We start from the raw sequence: 19,838 nt of genomic DNA on the forward strand, positions 1-19,838 counted from the left end.
GTAGAAGAAGGCATCACCAGGGCAGGGTGAGGGGTGATGGTGGGGTGTGGGTGGTATGAATGAGAAAGGGGAAAAGGATAAGTACAAGAGGGTAGAGCACAGTTGGAACAGTCAGAATTACTGACGCAATGGCATTAACCTATTCATCGGCATAAAGCATATGACCTAAATGCCTCTCATTAGGCCACAACTCTTACACTGTCAATGTTACCTACATAGTCATGTATTGAAGCCTTGAGCCCAGCTGGTTGTACTATCTGGAAGGTGCTGAAAACTTTAGGTGGTGGGCTGAAGCTGGGGGAAGTAGGTCATTCACCAGTGTATCATCTTACACTCCATCTTGTCCCCAGCCCCTTCTTGACTTTGTCACTGTATGTTTTCTGTCCTCCCCACTCACTGCCACATTATTTTGCCTTGCCTCGGGCCCAAGCTATGAATGCAGCCAACCTTGAGTAGAAACCCCTGAAATCTAGAACCAAAATAAAACCCTTCTCTTCTTAAATTGTTTCTCAGGTATTTGTCACAGCTACCAAAGAACTAACAGTTACAATGACAAATTAGTTTGAAAGGGTCATTTACACAACAGCAATCAAGTAACATGACTGATAAACACTAATATTGACTGGTATATTTTATGACATTCTGTATGGACCATATATTTTTAAAGGTAATTTCCTGCTCCCCTGGGGAGAAGTTATTATCAGTTTATAAAACTGTATAATTGTTACATTAAAAAACAAAAACTTAGCCGGGCGGTGGTGGCGCACGCCTTTAATCCCAGCACTCGGGAGGCAGAGGCAGGCGGATCTCTGTGAGTTCGAGACCAGCCTGGTCTACAAGAGCTAGTTCCAGGACAGGCTCCAAAGCCACAGAGAAACCCTGTCTTGAAAAACCAAAAAAAAAAAAAAAAAAAAAAAAAAAAAAAAAACTTGGTGGGCAGTGGTGGTGTATACCTTGAATCCCAGCATCGGAAGGCAAAGACAGGCAAATCTCTGTGAGTTCGAGGCCAGCCTGATCTACAGAGTTCCAGGATAGCTAGGGCCATTACAGAGAAACCCTGTCTCAAAAATCCAAGAGTTAAGCTTTAAAAAACAAAAAACTCAACATTAGCCCCTTAAACTTTCTGCTTCATGACCAACAGATTTAAGTCTAATCTAGTAACAAAAAAAAATGTATTTTTGAAAACAGGGTGAAGCAGAAAGCTTGCTATCTGAAATGTAAACTTAGTATTAAAAAAAAAGAACACGATTAATCTTAGGAGTTTGGACAAAGATTAAGATGACAGAGAGTATGGGCCGACGCGTGTGCCACACGTGTGCATGCGTGCGTACTCAAGATACCTGGATATGTGGCGGAATGTTTGTCTACTATGCACAGGTCCTAAGCTGGATACTCAGCATGGCAAAACAAGAATTATCTGACTGGGCACTACATAGACAAAACTTTCTGACTTTAACCCCAGCTCTGAGGAGGCAAAGGCAAGTGGCTTTCTGAGTTTAAGACTAGCCTGTTCTACATAGTGAGTTTAGTGAGACCTTGTAAAAAATAATAATAAAAATTAAAAATCAGGGCCGGGCGGTGCACCTTTAATCCCAGCACTTGGGAGGCAGAGGCAGGCTCTCGACTCTGTGAGTTCGAGACCAGCCTGGTCTACAAGAGCTAGCTCCAGGACAGGCTCTAAAGCTGCAGAGAAACCCTGTCTCGAAAAACAAAAACAAAACAAACAAACAAACAAAAAACAAAAACAAAAAAAATTAAAAATCAGAATAAGTGTGTGTGAGAGGTGTCCTGAATGTATCTGTGTGTACCACATACATGTATGTGCAGATACCCTCAAGAGACCAGAAGAGGACTTTGGATCTCCTGGAACTGGAGTTACAGAACATCATAAGGGACCTGATGTTTGTGCTGGAAACTGAACCTGGGTCCTTTGCAAGGGCAGAGTGTTCTTAACTGCTGTCTCTCTGGTCCATAATCACAGTTTTATAAAAAGTAGCTATCAGCACTTAAAAAGCTTCAAGAGAAGCTAGGAGGCAGTGGCGCACACCCTTAATTCTAGCCCTCGGGAAGCAGAAGCAGGGAGATCTCTAAATTTTAGGACAGCCTGGACTACAAAGCAAGTTCTAGGACAGCCAGGGCCTTACACAGAGAAACCCTGTCTTGAAAAACAAAAGAGCTTCAAAAAAAGCCACACATCCTTTAATCCCAGCACTCACTGGGGAAGGTAGAGGCAGGTGGGTCTTTCTGAGTTCGAGGCCAGTCTGGTATACAGAGCTAGTTCTAGGACAACAGCCAGGGATACACACTGAAAACCTGACCAAAGAAAACAAACAAACAAACAATTAACAGTTGTTCTATTCAGGGCAAGTGTTTATAAGTGATCTATTTAAACTTTAAAAAATTGATTTAAAGTTATTTATTAAATATTTGTGTGTGAACATATGCAAAAGTATGAACAGAGGCCAAGGGATAACTTTAAGGAGTTGCTTTTTTCCTTCTTCCTTGCAGGGGAAGGATCCCTCTTGTTTTTGCCATGCTGCAATACTAACATAGGCTAGGTAGCCCTCGGACTTCTGGGGGATTCCATCTCCCATTTCTCCACTGCCTCCTGTCTTATGGTAAGGAGTGCTTGACTGGGATTATAGAGGCGACACTTCACCTCCTTTTGGGGGCTCGTTTTGTTTACTAATTGTGGGTTCCAGGATCAAACTCAGGTTTGCATACTATACTGACGACATTTGGAGTAACTGTTTCTTATGGGGAGGGTCTGTCTGATGGTAGGATGTTTATATGTACTCCAGCCTGTGCTCAGTAGATTGACAGTATCACCCCATCCTCAAGAGTTTCACATCCCTGCCCAGCGGGGTGGTGGGGTGGTGGTACTTCAAGGCTAGCCTGGTGAGTTCCAGGACAGTCAGGGCTACACAAAGAAACTGTCTCGAAAAACAAAACAAAACAAAACAAAGTTTCACATCTCCAAAAGTCCTATGGAGGGGAAAAATGCAAGGTACCCAGTTGAAACTCACTGACACAAACGTTTACAAACTCCCAAATCCTTGTTTGCTGGAGAGCTCTGTGAATGTGTACGTGTGTGCCTATCAGACCTCTCTGACACATCTCATTTATAACATTCCCTAGTCTTGCTTCATATAATATTAACCAACAAGAACTTTCAAAAGACCAGGCCTACTGTTTCCAATAAAAGTAATTTTTTTTTTCTGGATTCTTAGTCTTTGGACAATTTCCTCGATCCTCCACTTCCAGTAAATGTCTTATCAGCTGTTAGCTCCGCCACAGCTTTACTCAGTTCCGATTATCATTCAGATAGCCGCTGCACCAGTGAAAAAGAATATCACATACCGTTTTTGTTACTAAGTTCACACCAAATTAACTTGGTATTTGTTGCCTGTCACATTTCTTGCCTATAGCTGACTAGATTCACAACTGTGCTGGACAGTGAGGCAATCAAAACCTTGGTGAACAAAGTTGAAAGGTTTTGGTATAAATAAGCATGAACTGCTGACCACTCATGAAGGGGTTTGCTTTGGGGCTGCATTTCTTTTCATGCAGTCATTATGTAAATCCATTTCAAATACAAAACAGTGCACCATAGTTTTAAAGGAACATGTGTTTCCAGCTGTTCTCCACAATCCCTAAAAAGATGAACCTCAACTATGAATTCTATTTACCTTAGGAACAATTTAGTGGAAGGGGCTCGGGCCCCAAACTTAAGTGTGGTCAACATGAGCAGAGAACTCATTGGTGTGTGGACTGATTTATGAGTACACAAAGATATACTCACAGAAATATCTCCGAAGTTGAAGTAAACAAAAAGACAACACTTTGTACATCAGCAAGAGCGAAGCAAAGGTAGTCTCCAAGGGTTCCAACTGTATCAGCTGTGTAAGCTTGACTTCCCCGAGACTGTTTCTTGTCAGAAAGATGATAATAACACTATACCTATTCCAAAGCTACGCTCTTAACTCAGCACACAGAAAACTAAATAAATATCACTCGTTACAGTTTATTACAAGGTCAGCTTCTGGCCAGATAAAAGCCTCCGTGCATAAACTTCTCACTCGAAGAAGCTGATTTAAAAGAAATAAGAAAAATCCTGATTTTTTTTTTTAAACACAAGTTGCAGGTATTAGGGGACTAGTGTCTCAGAGCGTTTTAAAGTAGGAAACTGGCAACAATTACAGAACCAATTTCTCTTCCAACTACTTTTTCCTCCAAATCTGCAAAGAAACGGATACAGATATATTTTCAAGGAACTTTATAAGCCACTAGACAACAAATCAACTCTTTGTTGTCTCCACACGTAAGCCCAGTTAAGCCCCTAGGTACAATTACAGAATAACTTTACAGAAAGTACAACGAGGTTTTAAAAGCAGCAGTCAACAATTCCTGGGCAGCTCTGTCAAATTTCTGCCCTGAGAAACAAAAGCCGATCTGCCTGGGAATCAAAAATTCCTGAGAAAAATGAGGAAATGCCTCAGCCGGGCCTAGGCAGCTCTCGCGAAAACCTGTCCCCTCCTCGCGCAGCAAACCCCTCGCGCGTCCCGTCCTTCCCCGTGGGGCGTAGATGTCGACTCCACCCGAGAATAAAGAAGCGATGACAGCAGGTTGGGTCCACGCCTCTCCCGCCAGGACCCCTGAAGCCAGCAGCCCCAACCTTCCTGCCGGGGCCCGCCCGGGGGCTCCGCGGGAGACCAGGGGCCCCACCCGCCTGCGCCCCGCCCCGCCCCCGCCGCCCTGCCCGGGAAAGGCCGCCGCCGCGGGGCCTGCAGGTGGGCCCGGCCAGTCGCTTGAGCAGCCTGCGCACGAGCGAGCGGCAGCGGGCGTCCCAACCCGGTCCGGCCGTCACTTACCGGCGCCTCATGGTACCGCAGCGCCTCAGCCCAGCCACCGTGCTGATGAACCGCGCCCGGCAGCTCGGAGCGTCCCTCGGAGCCCCAGCCAGGCCCCACTCACAGCCATTCAAACGCCGCCGCGCGCGGCCCGCCGGGATAGCTACTCCGTGGGCGGCCCGCGGGCCCCGCCCAGCGCAGGCTCCGCCCCCTCGGATGCCGGCGGGAGGGGGAGCAGGGCGTGTGGTAGCGCCGCCCCCTAGTGGCCGCCGCTGCTCACGGACGCTTTGCTGTGGCGGTGCAAAAGAATTGCTGCTCTACAGGTCGCAGCTAGGAAAGAAAGACCCCGAGGGATAGGGATAATCTAGTAAGGGACCACACCCGGCGCAGACAATCTGCTGTTAAAATACCGTTTAAGGGAAGATGAGCGTTCATTCTCATTCAAACGACCAGGATATAGTGGTTAAAAGCGTAAACTTCGAGAATATCTTTTAACTATTCTTATAAACTTTATTATTTAAAAATAACTTGCAACTCCCAGCTTCCCAAACTCACAGAGTACGGCCAGAAATTTAAGAAATACATATGATAAGGCCCTCTCGTCAGGAAGCAGGTTTGGTTTCCTTGGGATGGGAACACTTGACTTTGAGATTACGATTTGTTCTGTCCCTGACGTGTTTTTAATTCCTGAAGACAATTCTCTCAATCAGAGACTAGTCAGGGTAAGTCTCTGGTCAGGGTTACCAAAACTGAGACAGTAAGTTTGTCTTCTGTGGCTGTCTTCCCCTGGGGAGAAGAAAGCAAGTGGGACATTTGATGGAAGTCTCCCTCAGTCAGACTACATCCCGTGGCTCACTTTTTTAGATGCTCCTTTAAGAATTCTTAGGGATTAGGGAAAAGGTTGCTTAAATTAGGTCCAACATGTTTAAGGACTTCCTCTGTGCCTAGGACACACAGCTCCAGGTGCTGGGGACAACAGGAAGTGGCTGTCGACGACTTGGAAAGTCAGAGAGTGATAGTCCCAATACACCACACTGAGTGAAGTCATGAAAGGTATATTCTAGGGCTGGAGAAATGGCTCAGCGGTTAAGAGCACTGACTGCTCTTCCAGAGGACCAGGGTTCAATTCCCAGCACCCACATGGCAGCTCAAAACTGTCCGAGAATCCAGTTCCAGGGGATCTGACACCTTCACACCAATGCACATAAAATAATAAAAAAAAAAAGATAAATAAATCATAAAAAAATTTAAAAAAAAAAAAAAAAAAAAGGTATATTCTAAATGCTGTGGGCATTAGAGCACTATTTGGGGCTGAGGGACCATTAGGTGAATATGAATGTAATGTGTTTCCTTCTGCAGTATCAGGGCCCCTACTTAATCCAAAAAAAAAAAATATGTAATGATGAAAATTTGAAGCAACCAGTTATGGCAATGGGAAAATATTTTTCGAATGCTTTGTGTGAGCCACGTCTGTGAGAGTTTCTCAGATGATGCCAAGCACAAGCAGGCACATGCCTCCATTTGTGGCCACACCTGTCAGCTCCAGCTGGCTGAGTGAGCGAAAGGAACTGGGGCAAGGCAGACTGCTTCCTGAGCATGGCTGCTACGAGGTGGGTGGTGGTGGTTTAAAAGAAAAACTTAACACACCTGAAGTCACTTTCCCTCAAGGTATTTCTTCATCATCACAAACATGAATTTCTCGATGGCCCACTATGCAATAAAAATCATTGTCGGTCCCTCGGCGGAGGAGAATAAAGAGTTAAGATATGTACCTTACCTCAAGAGCGGCTAGGTGGTGTGGCAGCAAAGAGCAGAGACCCAAGACTGCTTCATTAACAGAAAAATCTCATCAAGAATAAGGAGTCCCGGTGCCTAAAGACCAGAAAAGAACATTAATGTTCTCATTCACAGAAGATGATGAAATACAGAGTCTCAAAAGGGTTCTTTTTCTAGACCCAGACTCTAAGGTTTACACCAGCGATGAGCGGCCCAGGTTTCCCAGCTCATATTTTAGCACAAAGATTAAAGAAAACTGCATGGTATTGAAACCTTTGAGATACATACAAATCGTACCATGCTAATTCTGAAAGCACCAATACTTTTCCTATCAATAAAGTTGATTTTTTTCTTGATACCCAATAAAGATTGATTTTTTTAATGAAAGAAGCATAGCATGTGCCCCAGGGAAATATCTTAGTTGGTGTATAGAGCTTGCCTTGCAAGCACAGGGACCTGAGCGCAATCCTCAGAATCCATATTTTAAAAGCTAGGAGAGATGGCTCATGATTATAACCCTAGTAATGAGAAGGTGGAGGCAGGTAGGTGGACACCTGGCTTGGTAGACTACTCCAAAAAAAGAGGAGGGAGATCGTGGTGTGCAGGGGTACCTGCCTTTAAATTCCTGCACTCAGGGGTATGGGGACCCAGGAAAGAGGCAGGCAGATTTCTGAGTTCTGAAGCCTGGTCTACAGAATGAGTTTCAGGACAACCAGGGCTACACAGAGAAACCCTGTCTCAGAAAAACCAAAAAGAGGAGAAAAACCAAAAGGAGGGGGCAGCAAAATGGCTCAGTGGGTAAGGGTACTTACTGACCTAGGTTTGAGGTCCAGCACTAATGGAACCCACATAAAGATAGATGGAAAGAACCAACTAACTATACACAGACACACACACACACACACACACACACACACACTGGCACTCATGCACCATATTTTTTTTAAAAAAAAAAAAAGACAGTGCCAGGAGTGTTGATTGTTTTCTGTCCTGCCCAGTCCTTGTTCTGCCTGGTTCCGATGGTCGTATTGTCTGAGGCTTCTGACCTGCCTGGTTTCTGTCCTCTCACCAGGTCCCATAGCCATTTAGCCCCAAAGAAATCACACAGAGGTCTACATTTTATAAACTGATTGGCCCATTAGCTCAGGCTTCTTATTAACTCTTATAACTTATATTAACCAATTATTTTTATCTACGTTAGCCACATGGCTTGGTACCTTTTTCAGTAGGGCAGGTCACATCTTCCTTCTGCTGTGTCTGGGCAGGACTGGGGAGGGAACTTTCTGCTTCCCAGAATTCTGTTCTCATTGCCCCACCTCTACTTCCTGTCTGGTTGTCCCGCCTATACTTCCTGCCTTGCTACTGGCCAATCAGCATTTATTTAAAATGTAGTTGACAGAATACAGGTTATCCCACACTACCAGGAGCAGGAAGAGGAAGATCAGAAGTTTGAGGTTAGCCTGGGCTACACATTTTTCTCTTCCCCTTGGTCACTATTCAGAAAACCATCTCCAAACACAAACCAACAAAAATACATACCCTGCAAACTTCTTTGCCAACATACCACCCTTCCCCCATTCCCTGCAAAATGACCACTACCTCCATCCCAGGACTTAGGAGGCAGGGGTAGGCAGATATCTAGAAGTTTAAAGCTAGCGTAGTCTATGTATTGAGTTCCAGAGCAGCTGAGGCTGTGTATTTAAGAACCTATCTCAAAACAAAGAGACAAATAAAATGTAGACGATGGTGCCTTTAGGAATGACACACGAGGTTGTCTTCTGGACGCACACACATGCACACACACAGAATTGTACCTCCAATCACATGAGCATAAGTAAGAATGTAACCCATGTATCCTTTTTATATCCCAACATGAATATTTAAGCACAAAAGGTGGCCAATTCCAGACCTTTCCAGTGGGCAGTCTGCAAGGGATTCTACTCATCATTTCCTTGTGAGCAAACAGGCAACTGAGTTGGTCTTCCTGCCTCATTCGCAGGGAACTGCAGAAGAGTGTAAGACCACTCAGTGGCAATGTGTAGAGAAGCCCATATCCACAGACACCTGTAGGTAATGAAGTCTACATAAAGATCTCTGTACACCATCTCTTAGTGGAATTAGGGGTGGGGTGGTGAAAGAGGGTTTGAACTGGCCCGACATGCTAGTCAGTATTCTCACAGCTCTGCTGTTCCAGAGAGAGAACAGGAAGTGGGCAGTAAGTGCAAGGATCGCTGTCTACCCTGGGCGAGCCGAGTGAAGACCACTTGGGAGACTGGTGGGCGGGAAGACTGAAACCTACACAGCCACCCAGAGTGTTGTAAGCACCTGGGTTTATCGAAAGACGGTGGTTGGAGGTACTTGAGGATTCTGCAGACATGCTAAGCAGGGCAGTGACGGTTACTTCATTCTTCTGAAGACTGACCAGCATGCCGAATGACTGGGAAGGGCAAGGAGGGCTGGCGGCAACCATAGGTATGAAGAATTGGATTGGAGGTTTAGGGAACTGAATCAGTGACGGCCTTGTATATTGTGTTCATTCACTTGAGCTGACACTAAGAGGACAGGGCTCACAGCGACAGATCGTCTGTTCCTTAAACAGCAGCCACTGCTCTGCTTCAAGCACCTCTGGGACGTTCCAGCCAGTTAACTTTGGCAAAGTCAATCCCCATCTTCCTGTGCAGGCTGTGGAAGGAAGTAGCAGCAGCAGAGCCAGATAAGGCAGCTCCTGGTTTAGCGGACTCGTGATTGTCTCAAACATTGTAATGCCAACGCCCTGCTTTGTGCTACTAATAACTGCTTTGTTTCTGGTAGATAGATGAGGGAAGTATTAAAGGGTGTGGGGGTTCTACCGAGAGACAACGCGTCTCTGATGCGTCTACAACTCTCTTAGAACCAGGAAGACATTTGAACCTATCAGCAGCTCAAATCCTAAGTGCATGATTCTCTTACAGAACTGTACCCAGAATGTTCACAACAATGTGTGGGTGTCTGTAATAGTGAAAGATGGGGACAACCTCAGTGTCTGTCAGTTGGAGACTGACAAAGTTCAAATGCACCCATGCCACATAGACTTTGCATCCTCGGCAAACAATCACCTAGATCTAGATCTGAATGACAGACATGGAAGACATCCAAGACAGATTAAATAAAAAAGAGTAAGTTAATAGAGTTTAGTATGTTTCTGTTAATGTAATGAGTAAATCAAATACTCCATCCATAAATGTGTTTTTATTTTTATTTATTTGTGTCTGTAGGTCAGTTTTCTTTTTCCATCATGTGGATCCCAGAGATCAGGCTCAGGCTGTCAGGTGATTTTATTCAGCTCCCCATACATGCGTTTTAAGGAATAATTATCTTTTGAAGCATTAAAAGTTACTGAGTTCTGCTCCCCCCTCTGATTAGTTCCTTGGGCTGATCTAGTAAAGTATGAGTGACTTAGACGTCAGAAACTTAAGTTCTTACGGTTCTGCAAGCTGGGAAGCTCAAAAATCAATGTGTGGGCTACTTCAGTCCAGAGGTTAGGGCTCTCTTCGCGGTTTGCAGATGGTTGCTTTCTCACTGAATTCTCACTCGGCAGGGACGGGGAGAAGGCTGTTTTCAGTATTTTCTCTCTTCTTCCAGGGTTACTATTGCAATCAGGACTCCGCCCTTATGACTTCATCCAATCCTAAATGCTTCTCAAAGCCCTATCTCAAAATCACACTAGGGATTAGGATTTCAACATAAGACATCTGTGAGAGACCTAGACATTAATTAGTCCATCACAGTCCTTCAGAAATCTAGGGTTGTAAACAGCATTTTATATTTCAACTGAAATGGACACAAAGGAATTTTTTCTAAAGGACTTGGATTGGTCATTCTGATTTAGAGACACTTTAGTCCACGTTCAAGAGGCTTAAATCACTCACTGGGATGAATGGATGCAGCCAGAGTAAGGAAACTTGGGGAGACCTGTTAGGCCATCATGTTATATCATTATGACTCATGCTACGGTTGTCATTCCCATCCTTGAATGGGTTCTGTGGGAATGGCAACCCTCCCAGCTTCCTCAGCAAGTGCTGCAGGAAAGCATACTATAATGGGGACTTGTTAAAATGTGAATTGCACAACACTGCTCTTGAAATGAAGAAAAGGTAATGGCCAAGGCGAATGGTATGACTAAATCAACATCATTTCAGACACACTACTCTGCCAGTTTGTTTCACCCTGGCAGGAGCATCTCATATCATTGCAATCATGAACCAGAAAAGGAAACTTCTAGAAATTAGAATCCCTGTAGCTATTAAGTGGCCATCCAAGAGTAATTAGTAATTAGTAAGCCCTCCAACATGATTTGAAAACCCAGACAGACAAAACGGAGGGTGAAGTTTTGTTTTTAAGACCCTATTACTAACACACACACACACACACACACACACACACACACAGCATCACGGAAGGTCTTTGAGAGTCGATAATAACAGAGTCAGAATAGCAAGGATTTGCAAAGGCGACCCATTTATTGACACAGCAAAGAGGTTCAGGGGCTATTAGAGCATGCTGGGCTAACTGGTTGGACAAGAAAGGGTAGTCAAATAGAAGGATTATAGAGATACCAGATACTACAAAAGAAAACTCATGACATATCTAGAAAAGATCTCTCTCTAGAGATATCCTTGCTTGCAAATCTGTCTGAATAAAATGTTTCCCCATTCAGGTTTTAACCCAAATGCAACTAGTTGGAGACAAATGGCAAGGAACAAATTTTCTGACACCTAGGAGGAATCAAGGATGAAATACAGAAACAAACACAAGAGAGGCTTGAGAGTTTCAGCTCCAGAATACAACAGCCACCTAGTGTTTCAGGCCCTGGGCTTGATCCCTAGCCCTGCAAGATACATACAAACGTGTAAGTGTCACACATTATAATAGTCAAACAAAATAACCCTCAAGCTACCAAACTGAGTTTTGTCTGTTTTGTATAATTAAAATAATGGTTGCTCAAAAATACAAAGTAAGAGAAATTTGATGTTTATTTTACAGTTTCAGTATTCTCAATTTTCCTAAGTTTCCCAATTCACTTCTGGTCCAGTCAGAGGTACACAAAGAGGATCTCAAAAAAGCCCCTCAAAGAGGCTTGAATTCAATTGTAAAAAGCAAAACTTTATTATTTTAGGGCAATAAAAAGCTTTAGTTCAGTAATTTTTTAAAGTCTTTCTGTACAGTACTATCAAAAGAACCACAAGAAATGCTTATGCCCAGGGCCCACCCATAGAGATGTTCAGAATCTTGGGAAGCAGTGCCCAGGCACTAATCATTTTCCTGAAGGGTTCCAAGGTACTTTACTGTTTCTTGTTTCTGGTGTGTCATACTTTATGAATACATGTTTCTTTACTCGGCAACACCTGTGAGTTGATTTTGAAACAATCCATGGATTAGGAGACCAGCTGCCATGATTTCACTGATCTTGCTCTTAAGGATGGCTCTGCCTACAGGGGGCAGGTTCCACACCATTCCAATTGTGTTGCTGTATCTGCCCATACTGCAGTTCAGACCATGCTCCCACAGCACACAGAACTACAAAATTGGGAAATAGAGCAGAGGTGGGGATCTTCAATGTGTGTATCACCACACTCTCAGGAGGCTAAGGAGGCCTTTTCGGCCTTATTCTCAGCCACACTGCCAGTACACTCCCTTCCTCGAAACAGCAGCCATAACAAATTACTTGGAAATATAAATAAAACTAAGTAAAATAAATAAACTACTGTTTTTTTTTAAACTTAAAGTGGGCATTTAAAACAATTCTTCTAAAATGTACATACTCTCCGATTGAACAGTTCCATTCCTAGTACGATAGCTTAAGGGAATAGATGTACTAGATGATCTTCAAACTAAAATTAAATTGAAAAAGGAGAGAGCAGAAACAATTTTCCAATAATAGGCCAAATTACAATACAGACAAGCTATCGAATATAAACTCCATTTTCCAGGAATGCTAATGAATACTTAATAAAAAAATTAGGCGTAGGTTACAGATCCTATTTAATCCCACAATAGAACTTCAAAGTAGGCGAACATTCCATTTTTGCACGACGCAGGCGGAACAATGGATTTGGCGGAGTCGAGGTGGCACAGTAAGTCTTAAAAGGAGACTTAAAAGGAGACCAGTTAGATTCTGAGCCCACGTATCTTTCCGCTCCCAGTGTCAACCTCATTGGGTTAGTTGGCGAATTAAGTGGAAAAACAAACAAACAACAAATAACCCAAATGTGTAGCTCCTGCAACACGTGGACACGTAGTAGCCAGAGGCTGAATAGCTCGCTCAAGGTCACCCAATTCTAGGTAACCTTAGCTTTAAAACAGGATTTCAGTTGTGCGCTCGTCTTGGCTTCAATTCCGGTCATTTCGGACTTCACTCCGGCTCGGCGACACGCACCTAAGAAACCGGAGCAGGAGCGAGAGGTCTATTCGCAGGGAGGTCTCAAGAGCCTGCCTTCTGGACCGCCTTGCTCTCCGTCTTTCCGGACGCTCGAGCGCGAATTTCCGGGCAGCGCGTGACGTACATGTTATGCACCGGAAGTGCGCTGTGGCGTTAGCGAGCCAGTCGGAGTGCGGACGGTCACCATCTCTGGTTCCTTCGAGGGGAGCGCAGCGGCGGGAGGGTTCGCGCAGCTTTAGCCTGCGGCTGCTGTCATGACGACCCAGGGGGGCCTGGTGGCCAACCGAGGCCGGCGGTTCAAATGGGCCATTGAGCTGAGCGGGCCTGGAGGAGGCAGCAGGTGAGGCTCTTGAGCGAAGCTCGGTGTCCCAGCCTTTCTCTAGAACAGCCCGAAATCCAGCGGACCTGGGCCACAAGTTTCCCACACGGGTGGATGGCGCACAAACTTCTCCTGAGACGGTTTTGTGCTGTGGAAGTTATTTTACCGTAAGGATCTTTATTTTAGTCTTTCCAGGAGTCTAGAACGCACGAGAGGGTCTAATTTGGGTAGCGACTCCTGAGGATCTTTGTTTTTGTGATTGATAGACCTGGAAATGCGGGCTTGAAAAGTGGCAGTCTTAGTCTCTTGATTTGGTTTGGTTCTTTAGGGGCCGAAGTGACCGGGGCAGTGGACAGGGAGACTCACTCTATCCTGTCGGTTACTTGGACAAGCAAGTGCCTGATACCAGCGTGCAAGAGACAGACCGGATCCTGGTGGAGAAGGTACAGAGGTATTAGATGTCATTGTAGCATTTGGGCCAGCCCTTTCTCACCTTGCTCTCCAGAGGAGAGGTAAAGATAGCCATTGCCTGAGTGTTTGGGAGCTAATCTGCTTTAGATTCATATTACAGTATCTTACATATAAGACCCAAAAGTGGTTGGTTGAAAAATAATACGTCTGTGAAATGGGTTGAAAATGGCATGGTGGTGCCGGGCGGTGGTGGCGCACGCCTTTAATCCCAGCACTCGGGAGGCAGAGGCAGGCGGATCTCTGAGTTCGAGGCCAGCCTGGTCTACAAGAGGTAGTTCCAGGACAGGCTCTAGAAACTACAGGGAAACCTTGTCTCGAAAAAATCCAAAAAAAAATCCAAGTCCAAATGGATCAAAGACCTCAACATGAAGCCAACCACACTGAGCCTCATAGAAGATCACTCAAACTCAAACTCTCAGACTCACAGAGATCTGCCTGTCTCTGCTTCTCACTTGCTGTGATTAAAGGTGTGGGCCACTACTGCCCAGCCCCCCCTCCATTTATAATAAAACATGGTTTCTCAACCTCAACACCATTTTCTTTTGGGAGCTAAGTACTTCTTTTGTTGTGGGGACATGTACTGGGTACTGTTCAGTACTCCCGATCTCTACATATTAGGTGCCATTATTTCTTTCCATTATTGTGTGAACCAAGATGTTTCCAGCATTGCCAGATGTTTGCTTGGGAACCTCTAATCTAAAAGGGTACAATTCGATGATATACAACAGTGTATACCCTCAATGAAACCACCACTATTTTGAAAGAGAACCTATATTCAAGTCTCCCCCTTCTCAGATTCCCAATATCCCTTTCTGTTTAAAGTTCTTACCGGTCTTGCTGCTTCTACCTTGTCCCACTATAGTCTCCCAAGTACAACCATCAAAAATGATCCCTTTAAAACATGCCAGATCATCCCTTCTCAAAATCAGTCTATAATTTCATGTTCATCCAGCATAAAAAAAAACAACCCAAATCTTTTTAGTATTATACATAACTCTGCATGCACCAGTCAAACTCCTTGTAGCATCTTTAGCCTTATGTCTTAACCATTTTTGCATTTGTTTACTCTGGTCATAATGGTTTCCTTGCTGCTTTTTAAGGATTCTAGACAAGTTCCCATTCCCTGCTTTTTATGTTTGTTCTCTATTCTTAGAATGCATTTCCTCTGGATTCTTTTATAACTGGCTTGCTTGTTCTTTTCCTTTAGGTTCTCTAAACTGTTACATAGTTAAGCCTTTCTCCATGGCACTCTGTATCCTTTGTGTTTTTCTATGTCGTTTATATATGTTAAAAAATATATCACATGGCTGTTGTTATTCATCATCTGTCTTATCCCTCTTGTAAAGCTACATTAGCAGGAATTTTACAATAGAATTGTGTCCAAAATGTTTAGAGTGGTGCTTGATATTTTCTTTCCTTATAATTCCCTCACAGCCTTAATATTGCTGAATATATGATTTTTATTCCAAGGAATGCACAATTCAGTTTTTACAATATGAAAATGACAGAGCCATTATTAATTTTTTATAAGTATTATCTCATAATTTTTCATCTTGGCACATCAAAGTATACGATTACATTATAGTAAATTATTAAATGACATTTTTAAAAGGCAGATTATAAAATACTTTTATAACAATTCTGTGTTCTATGAATGGTCTATAGGAAATTATTTACAAATAAGGCTTTATAAACGTGAATAAACAAAATAGTTATTGTTATATTTATATAGATAGATTTACTTTGCTAATACTGTTAAGATTAAGTTTTTTTAGGTTTATTTTATGTATATTAGTGTTTTGCCTTCACATACATAATATGTATTGTGTATGCCTGGTGCTTTCAGAGGTCAGATCCACTACTGAAGTTACAGAGACAGGTGCTAGGATCCAAACATCCGTTCCCCTGCAACAAATACTTTTCAACACCAATCTCTCTAGTGCCATTGTCAGGATTTTTGCAGTTAGATTCATTCATGAGTAAGATTTATTTATTTACACACACACACACACACACACTCACTCACTTTTCATAATGGTCTTTTAAAGTTTGGGTATTTGTGGGTTTTGAGTTGTAGTATTTTTAGTTTAGTTGTGTTTCCTTCCACAAGAGTTTAAGACGATTTTATTTTTAGCTTTTAATGATTAGAATTTGCCAAGAGAAGCCACCTGGGCTTAATTATAGGGTCAGCTTTGTTAACTGCCATGGGACTATATTTGTTTCTTTTTTCTTATGCCATTTGTATAAGCCATGTTTCTAGGAATTTATCCATTTTCTAAAATTTCAAATAAATAGTCTCTAATGTGGCCAGTGTAACATCTGCAGGATCCATAGAGCTGTCTCCTTTTCCTTCTGGACATGAGTTGTCTTCTCTCCTTTCCAATTCCTCACTTACCAGAATTGAATTTATAATCTTCGCAAAAAGCCAAGTTTACTTTTAATGATTTTAATCATTAATGAATTTCTCTCATTTTTGTTTTCTTCTCAAACTTCTTTAGTGTGTTCTTTCTTGGTCTCCTTTCATGAACTAGATTCTGAAACTCCTCAAACATTCTTTTTTGGTTTTTTTGTTTGTTTGTTTTGTTTTTTCGAGATAGGGTTTCTCTGTGAAACAGTCCTAGCTGTCCTGGAACTTGCTTTGTAGATCAGGCTTGCCTCAAAGTCAGAGATATGCCTGCCTCTGCCTACTGAGTGCTGTACATTAAGATTATAAATTTCTAGTTGAATGTGGGTGAGAAGATGATGCAAAAAAAAAACAAACCAAAAAACCCTCAAGTTGGAGGTCAGCCTGGACATAGCAAGATGTGGTCTCAAGGAACAAAGATAAATTTCTCAAAACTTGCTGGACAGTGGTGGCACATGCCTTTAATCCCAGCACTTGGGAAGTAGAGGCAGGCAGATTTCTGAATTCCAAGACAGCCAGGGCTACACAGAAAAACCAACCATTCTGAAAAATCAAACAAAAAAAAAAACCCTGGGAAGCTTGTATGGGGAAGAGCGTAGCAGTAGAGTAGAGAACTTGTAATAACCTGAAGTGGTGATGGAGCTGAAAAGCAGCTCAGACAAGCAGAGAACTGAAACTTCTGTTCATTTGACTGAAGCATCAGTCATAAGGCGGCAAATGGGAGACCGAATGAAGGGTACTGATCAGAGGTTTAAACTGTGTGTTTGTTTCAGCGCTGCTGGGACATCGCCCTGGGTCCCCTCAAACAGATTCCTATGAACCTCTTCATAATGTACATGGCAGGCAATACCATCTCCATCTTTCCTACTATGATGGTGTGTATGATGGCCTGGCGACCCATTCAAGCACTGATGGCCATTTCAGCCAGTAAGTATTCATAAAATAACCACCCCTCAATGGGTGCTAAAGATTGAAAGCAAATTCTGTGGTCTGTTTTTGGCTAGAGGGTACACAGGGTGGTAATGATAGTGGTGGCATGAAAAGAAGATGGTGTGTAGTTCTCTGTTTACTTGGAGTCATACTATTTACAGTCTTGTGTATGTATGTATAAATTCATAGTTGCTTTCATTCATAGTGGGAGACAAAAGGTTTTTCACAATATTATCTTAACAGCTTTCAAGATGCTGGAGAGTTCAAGTCAGAAGTTCCTTCAAGGATTGGTCTATCTCATTGGGAACCTGATGGGTTTGGCATTGGCTGTTTACAAGTGCCAGTCCATGGGACTGTTGCCTACCCACGCATCAGATTGGCTAGCCTTTATTGAGCCCCCGGAGGTAAAGTTAATGTTTCAGGCAAATGGGATGTATGGATCATTTGATGGGAGAATTAGAGTTGGTGTTGAGAGTTCACTTAATTTTTTTAAAAGCTTTATTTTTTACATTTACATGTTTATTGCATGCCTCTTTGTGTGTGTGTGTGTGTTGCGTGGGTTAGAGAACAACTTGCAGGAGTTGGTTTTCTCCTATTATATTGGTTTTGAGAATTGAATTCAGGTTATCAGACTTGGCAACAAGTGCCTTTACCCTCTGAGCCCTCTAGCTGGCCCAAGAGTTCATTTCTTCTTCTTCTTTTTTTTTTAAATATTTATTTATTTATTTATTATGTATACAATATTCTGTCTACATGTATGCCTGCAGGCCAGAAGAGGGCACCAGACCTTATTACAGATGGTTGTGAGCCACCATGTGGTTGCTGGGAATTGAACTCAGGACCTTTGGAAGAGCAGGCGATGCTCTTAACCGCTGAGCCATCTCTCCAGCCCAAGAGTTCATTTCTTCTTTTTTTTTTTTTTAAGGCATAAAGCTAAACATTTATTAAAGGAGAGGGGGAGAGAGAAGGAGTGGGAGAGGGAGAGGAAGAGAGAGAGAGAGAGAGAGAGGGAGGGAGCGAGAGAGAGAGGGGGGGGGGGGGGCGGGTGCACACACCAAGGGAGGGCAGAAAGAGAAAGAGTTCATTTCTTAAGTAGTAAAAAAGCATTGGGGCTGGCAAGATGGCTCAGAGGTTAAGAGCACTGACTGCTTTTCCAGAGGTCCTGAGTTCCATTCCCAGCAACCACATGGTGGCTCACAACCATCTGTAATGAGATCTGGTGCCCCCTTCTGGTGTCAGGTGTACATGGAAGGAATGTTGTATATATAACAAATAAATAAATCTTAAAAAAAAGCATTGGGAGTTTGGAAGTTAGTGTCGTGTATGGCAGAGTGTGTGATTAAGTAACTGAGTAAGTTATGCATCATTCACCTGTTGCTGTTTCTTTTTTTAGAGAATGGAGTTCAGTGGTGGAGGATTACTTTTGTGAACCCAGTAAGCACCTGGTGTCCGTGTGTTTAGGCCTTGTTTGCATGGGCCTCGTTTTCACTCTGCTTAAGCTCACAGCTCCTAAGTGTGCTCACTTAGAATAATCATGCATGTTGAGAAGAACCAAAGTCTGCAGTTCTTTCATGGTGAGAGACAGATTCCACGAGGACAGTGTGCAGCGTGTTACAGCAGAAAAGAAACTATAGCACAACTTCTGACTGAAAATAATGTAGAAAACTTTATTTATGTTCTCAGCACAGAGCAAAACAAACAAAACCAGACTATGTAAACAAAAGAATAGCAGCCGCTGAGTAGCAGCATCTCCTTTCAATAAATTAAACGGTTGAGAACAATGCTTTAAAAGTTTCTCAAGTTCCCCTTTTATCTGTGTTCATGTTTCATTTCTGTATCACATAAGCAGAGACAAAGATTCTATATCCGACATTTTTTTGGAAGATGTGAGAAACTTCTCCTGGATTCAAATTTTACATGATGAAAAGAAAGCTAAACCAGAAAAAGAGCATGTAAATATGCTTACAGTGTGACTTATTTAATACCACAATAAGAAGTTTTTTAACATTTAGGGGGAATGAGGATTGATGGGATCCTTGGGGCCACAAGAATAGGGTGCGACGGAAGAGGAAGAGCAGTGACTTCCTCTGCCTTGAGGAAACTGGCACTTGTCAAGCAGGCCCTGCAGTTCAAACTCCAGCTTTTAAGATAGCTATGAAAGGCTGAGGGCCAGCTGGGGGAGAATGAATGTTACAGCCTGCCTGCTAACTCATAGACACACAAGCTGGGTCTTCGAAGAAGGCAGAAGGTCTTTCTCTTCCCTCTAGAAACATTTGGCCCCTTCCCCTAAGGTGCATTTTCTCTCAAGTTTTCAGTATTGCTTTATTTGCAGTGATTAAAAGAGATAAAGACACTTTGCAGACAGACAACATAAGCAACACATAGACATGAAATGCTCTAGACAGAGATGAGTATAAATCTGGCCTAATAACCATTTTTCCATGTAACAGTGATTTTATGCTCTAGGGACTGAAGTAATAGCTATATTAATAGCTACTGATTTTCTTACCCTTTAAAAGATTCTTACACAGCTCTAACCACAGCCTTTCTAAAAGTTAACTTTATTCTCTGCCCATATTTGTTTGACAGCTGAAAAGGTGGTATCACTTTGGTCAGGGGTAGATGTGTTAGGCAGTTCCTGGGCAGGCTGGCTTTTACAGAATGGTTGTT

General features: G+C 43.0%; 2 protein-coding genes across 2 annotated transcripts in view; one reads left to right on the forward strand and one right to left on the reverse strand.

The window, feature by feature from the left end:
- Positions 1–5,000, reverse strand: part of Katnbl1 (katanin regulatory subunit B1 like 1) — a 38,636-nt gene extending 33,636 nt beyond the window's left edge. Inside the window, exon 1 of the mRNA XM_038330268.1 lies at positions 4,872–5,000. The gene's annotated coding sequence lies outside the window, so the exon portion shown is untranslated. The remainder of the gene's footprint in view (positions 1–4,871) is intronic.
- An 8,172-nt stretch (positions 5,001–13,172) lies between these two features.
- Positions 13,173–18,949, forward strand: Emc4 (ER membrane protein complex subunit 4). The gene is made up of 5 exons (XM_038329625.2): positions 13,173–13,384; positions 13,692–13,806; positions 17,012–17,165; positions 17,412–17,572; positions 18,562–18,949. The coding sequence occupies exons 1-5, from the start codon at positions 13,299–13,301 to the stop codon at positions 18,595–18,597; spliced, it is 552 nt and encodes a 183-aa protein (XP_038185553.1). The 5' UTR covers positions 13,173–13,298; the 3' UTR covers positions 18,598–18,949.
- The last annotated feature ends 889 nt before the right edge of the window (positions 18,950–19,838 follow it).

Source organism: Arvicola amphibius, chromosome 5, assembly GCF_903992535.2.
Source record: "Arvicola amphibius chromosome 5, mArvAmp1.2, whole genome shotgun sequence".
Classification (NCBI taxonomy): domain Eukaryota; kingdom Metazoa; phylum Chordata; class Mammalia; order Rodentia; family Cricetidae; genus Arvicola; species Arvicola amphibius.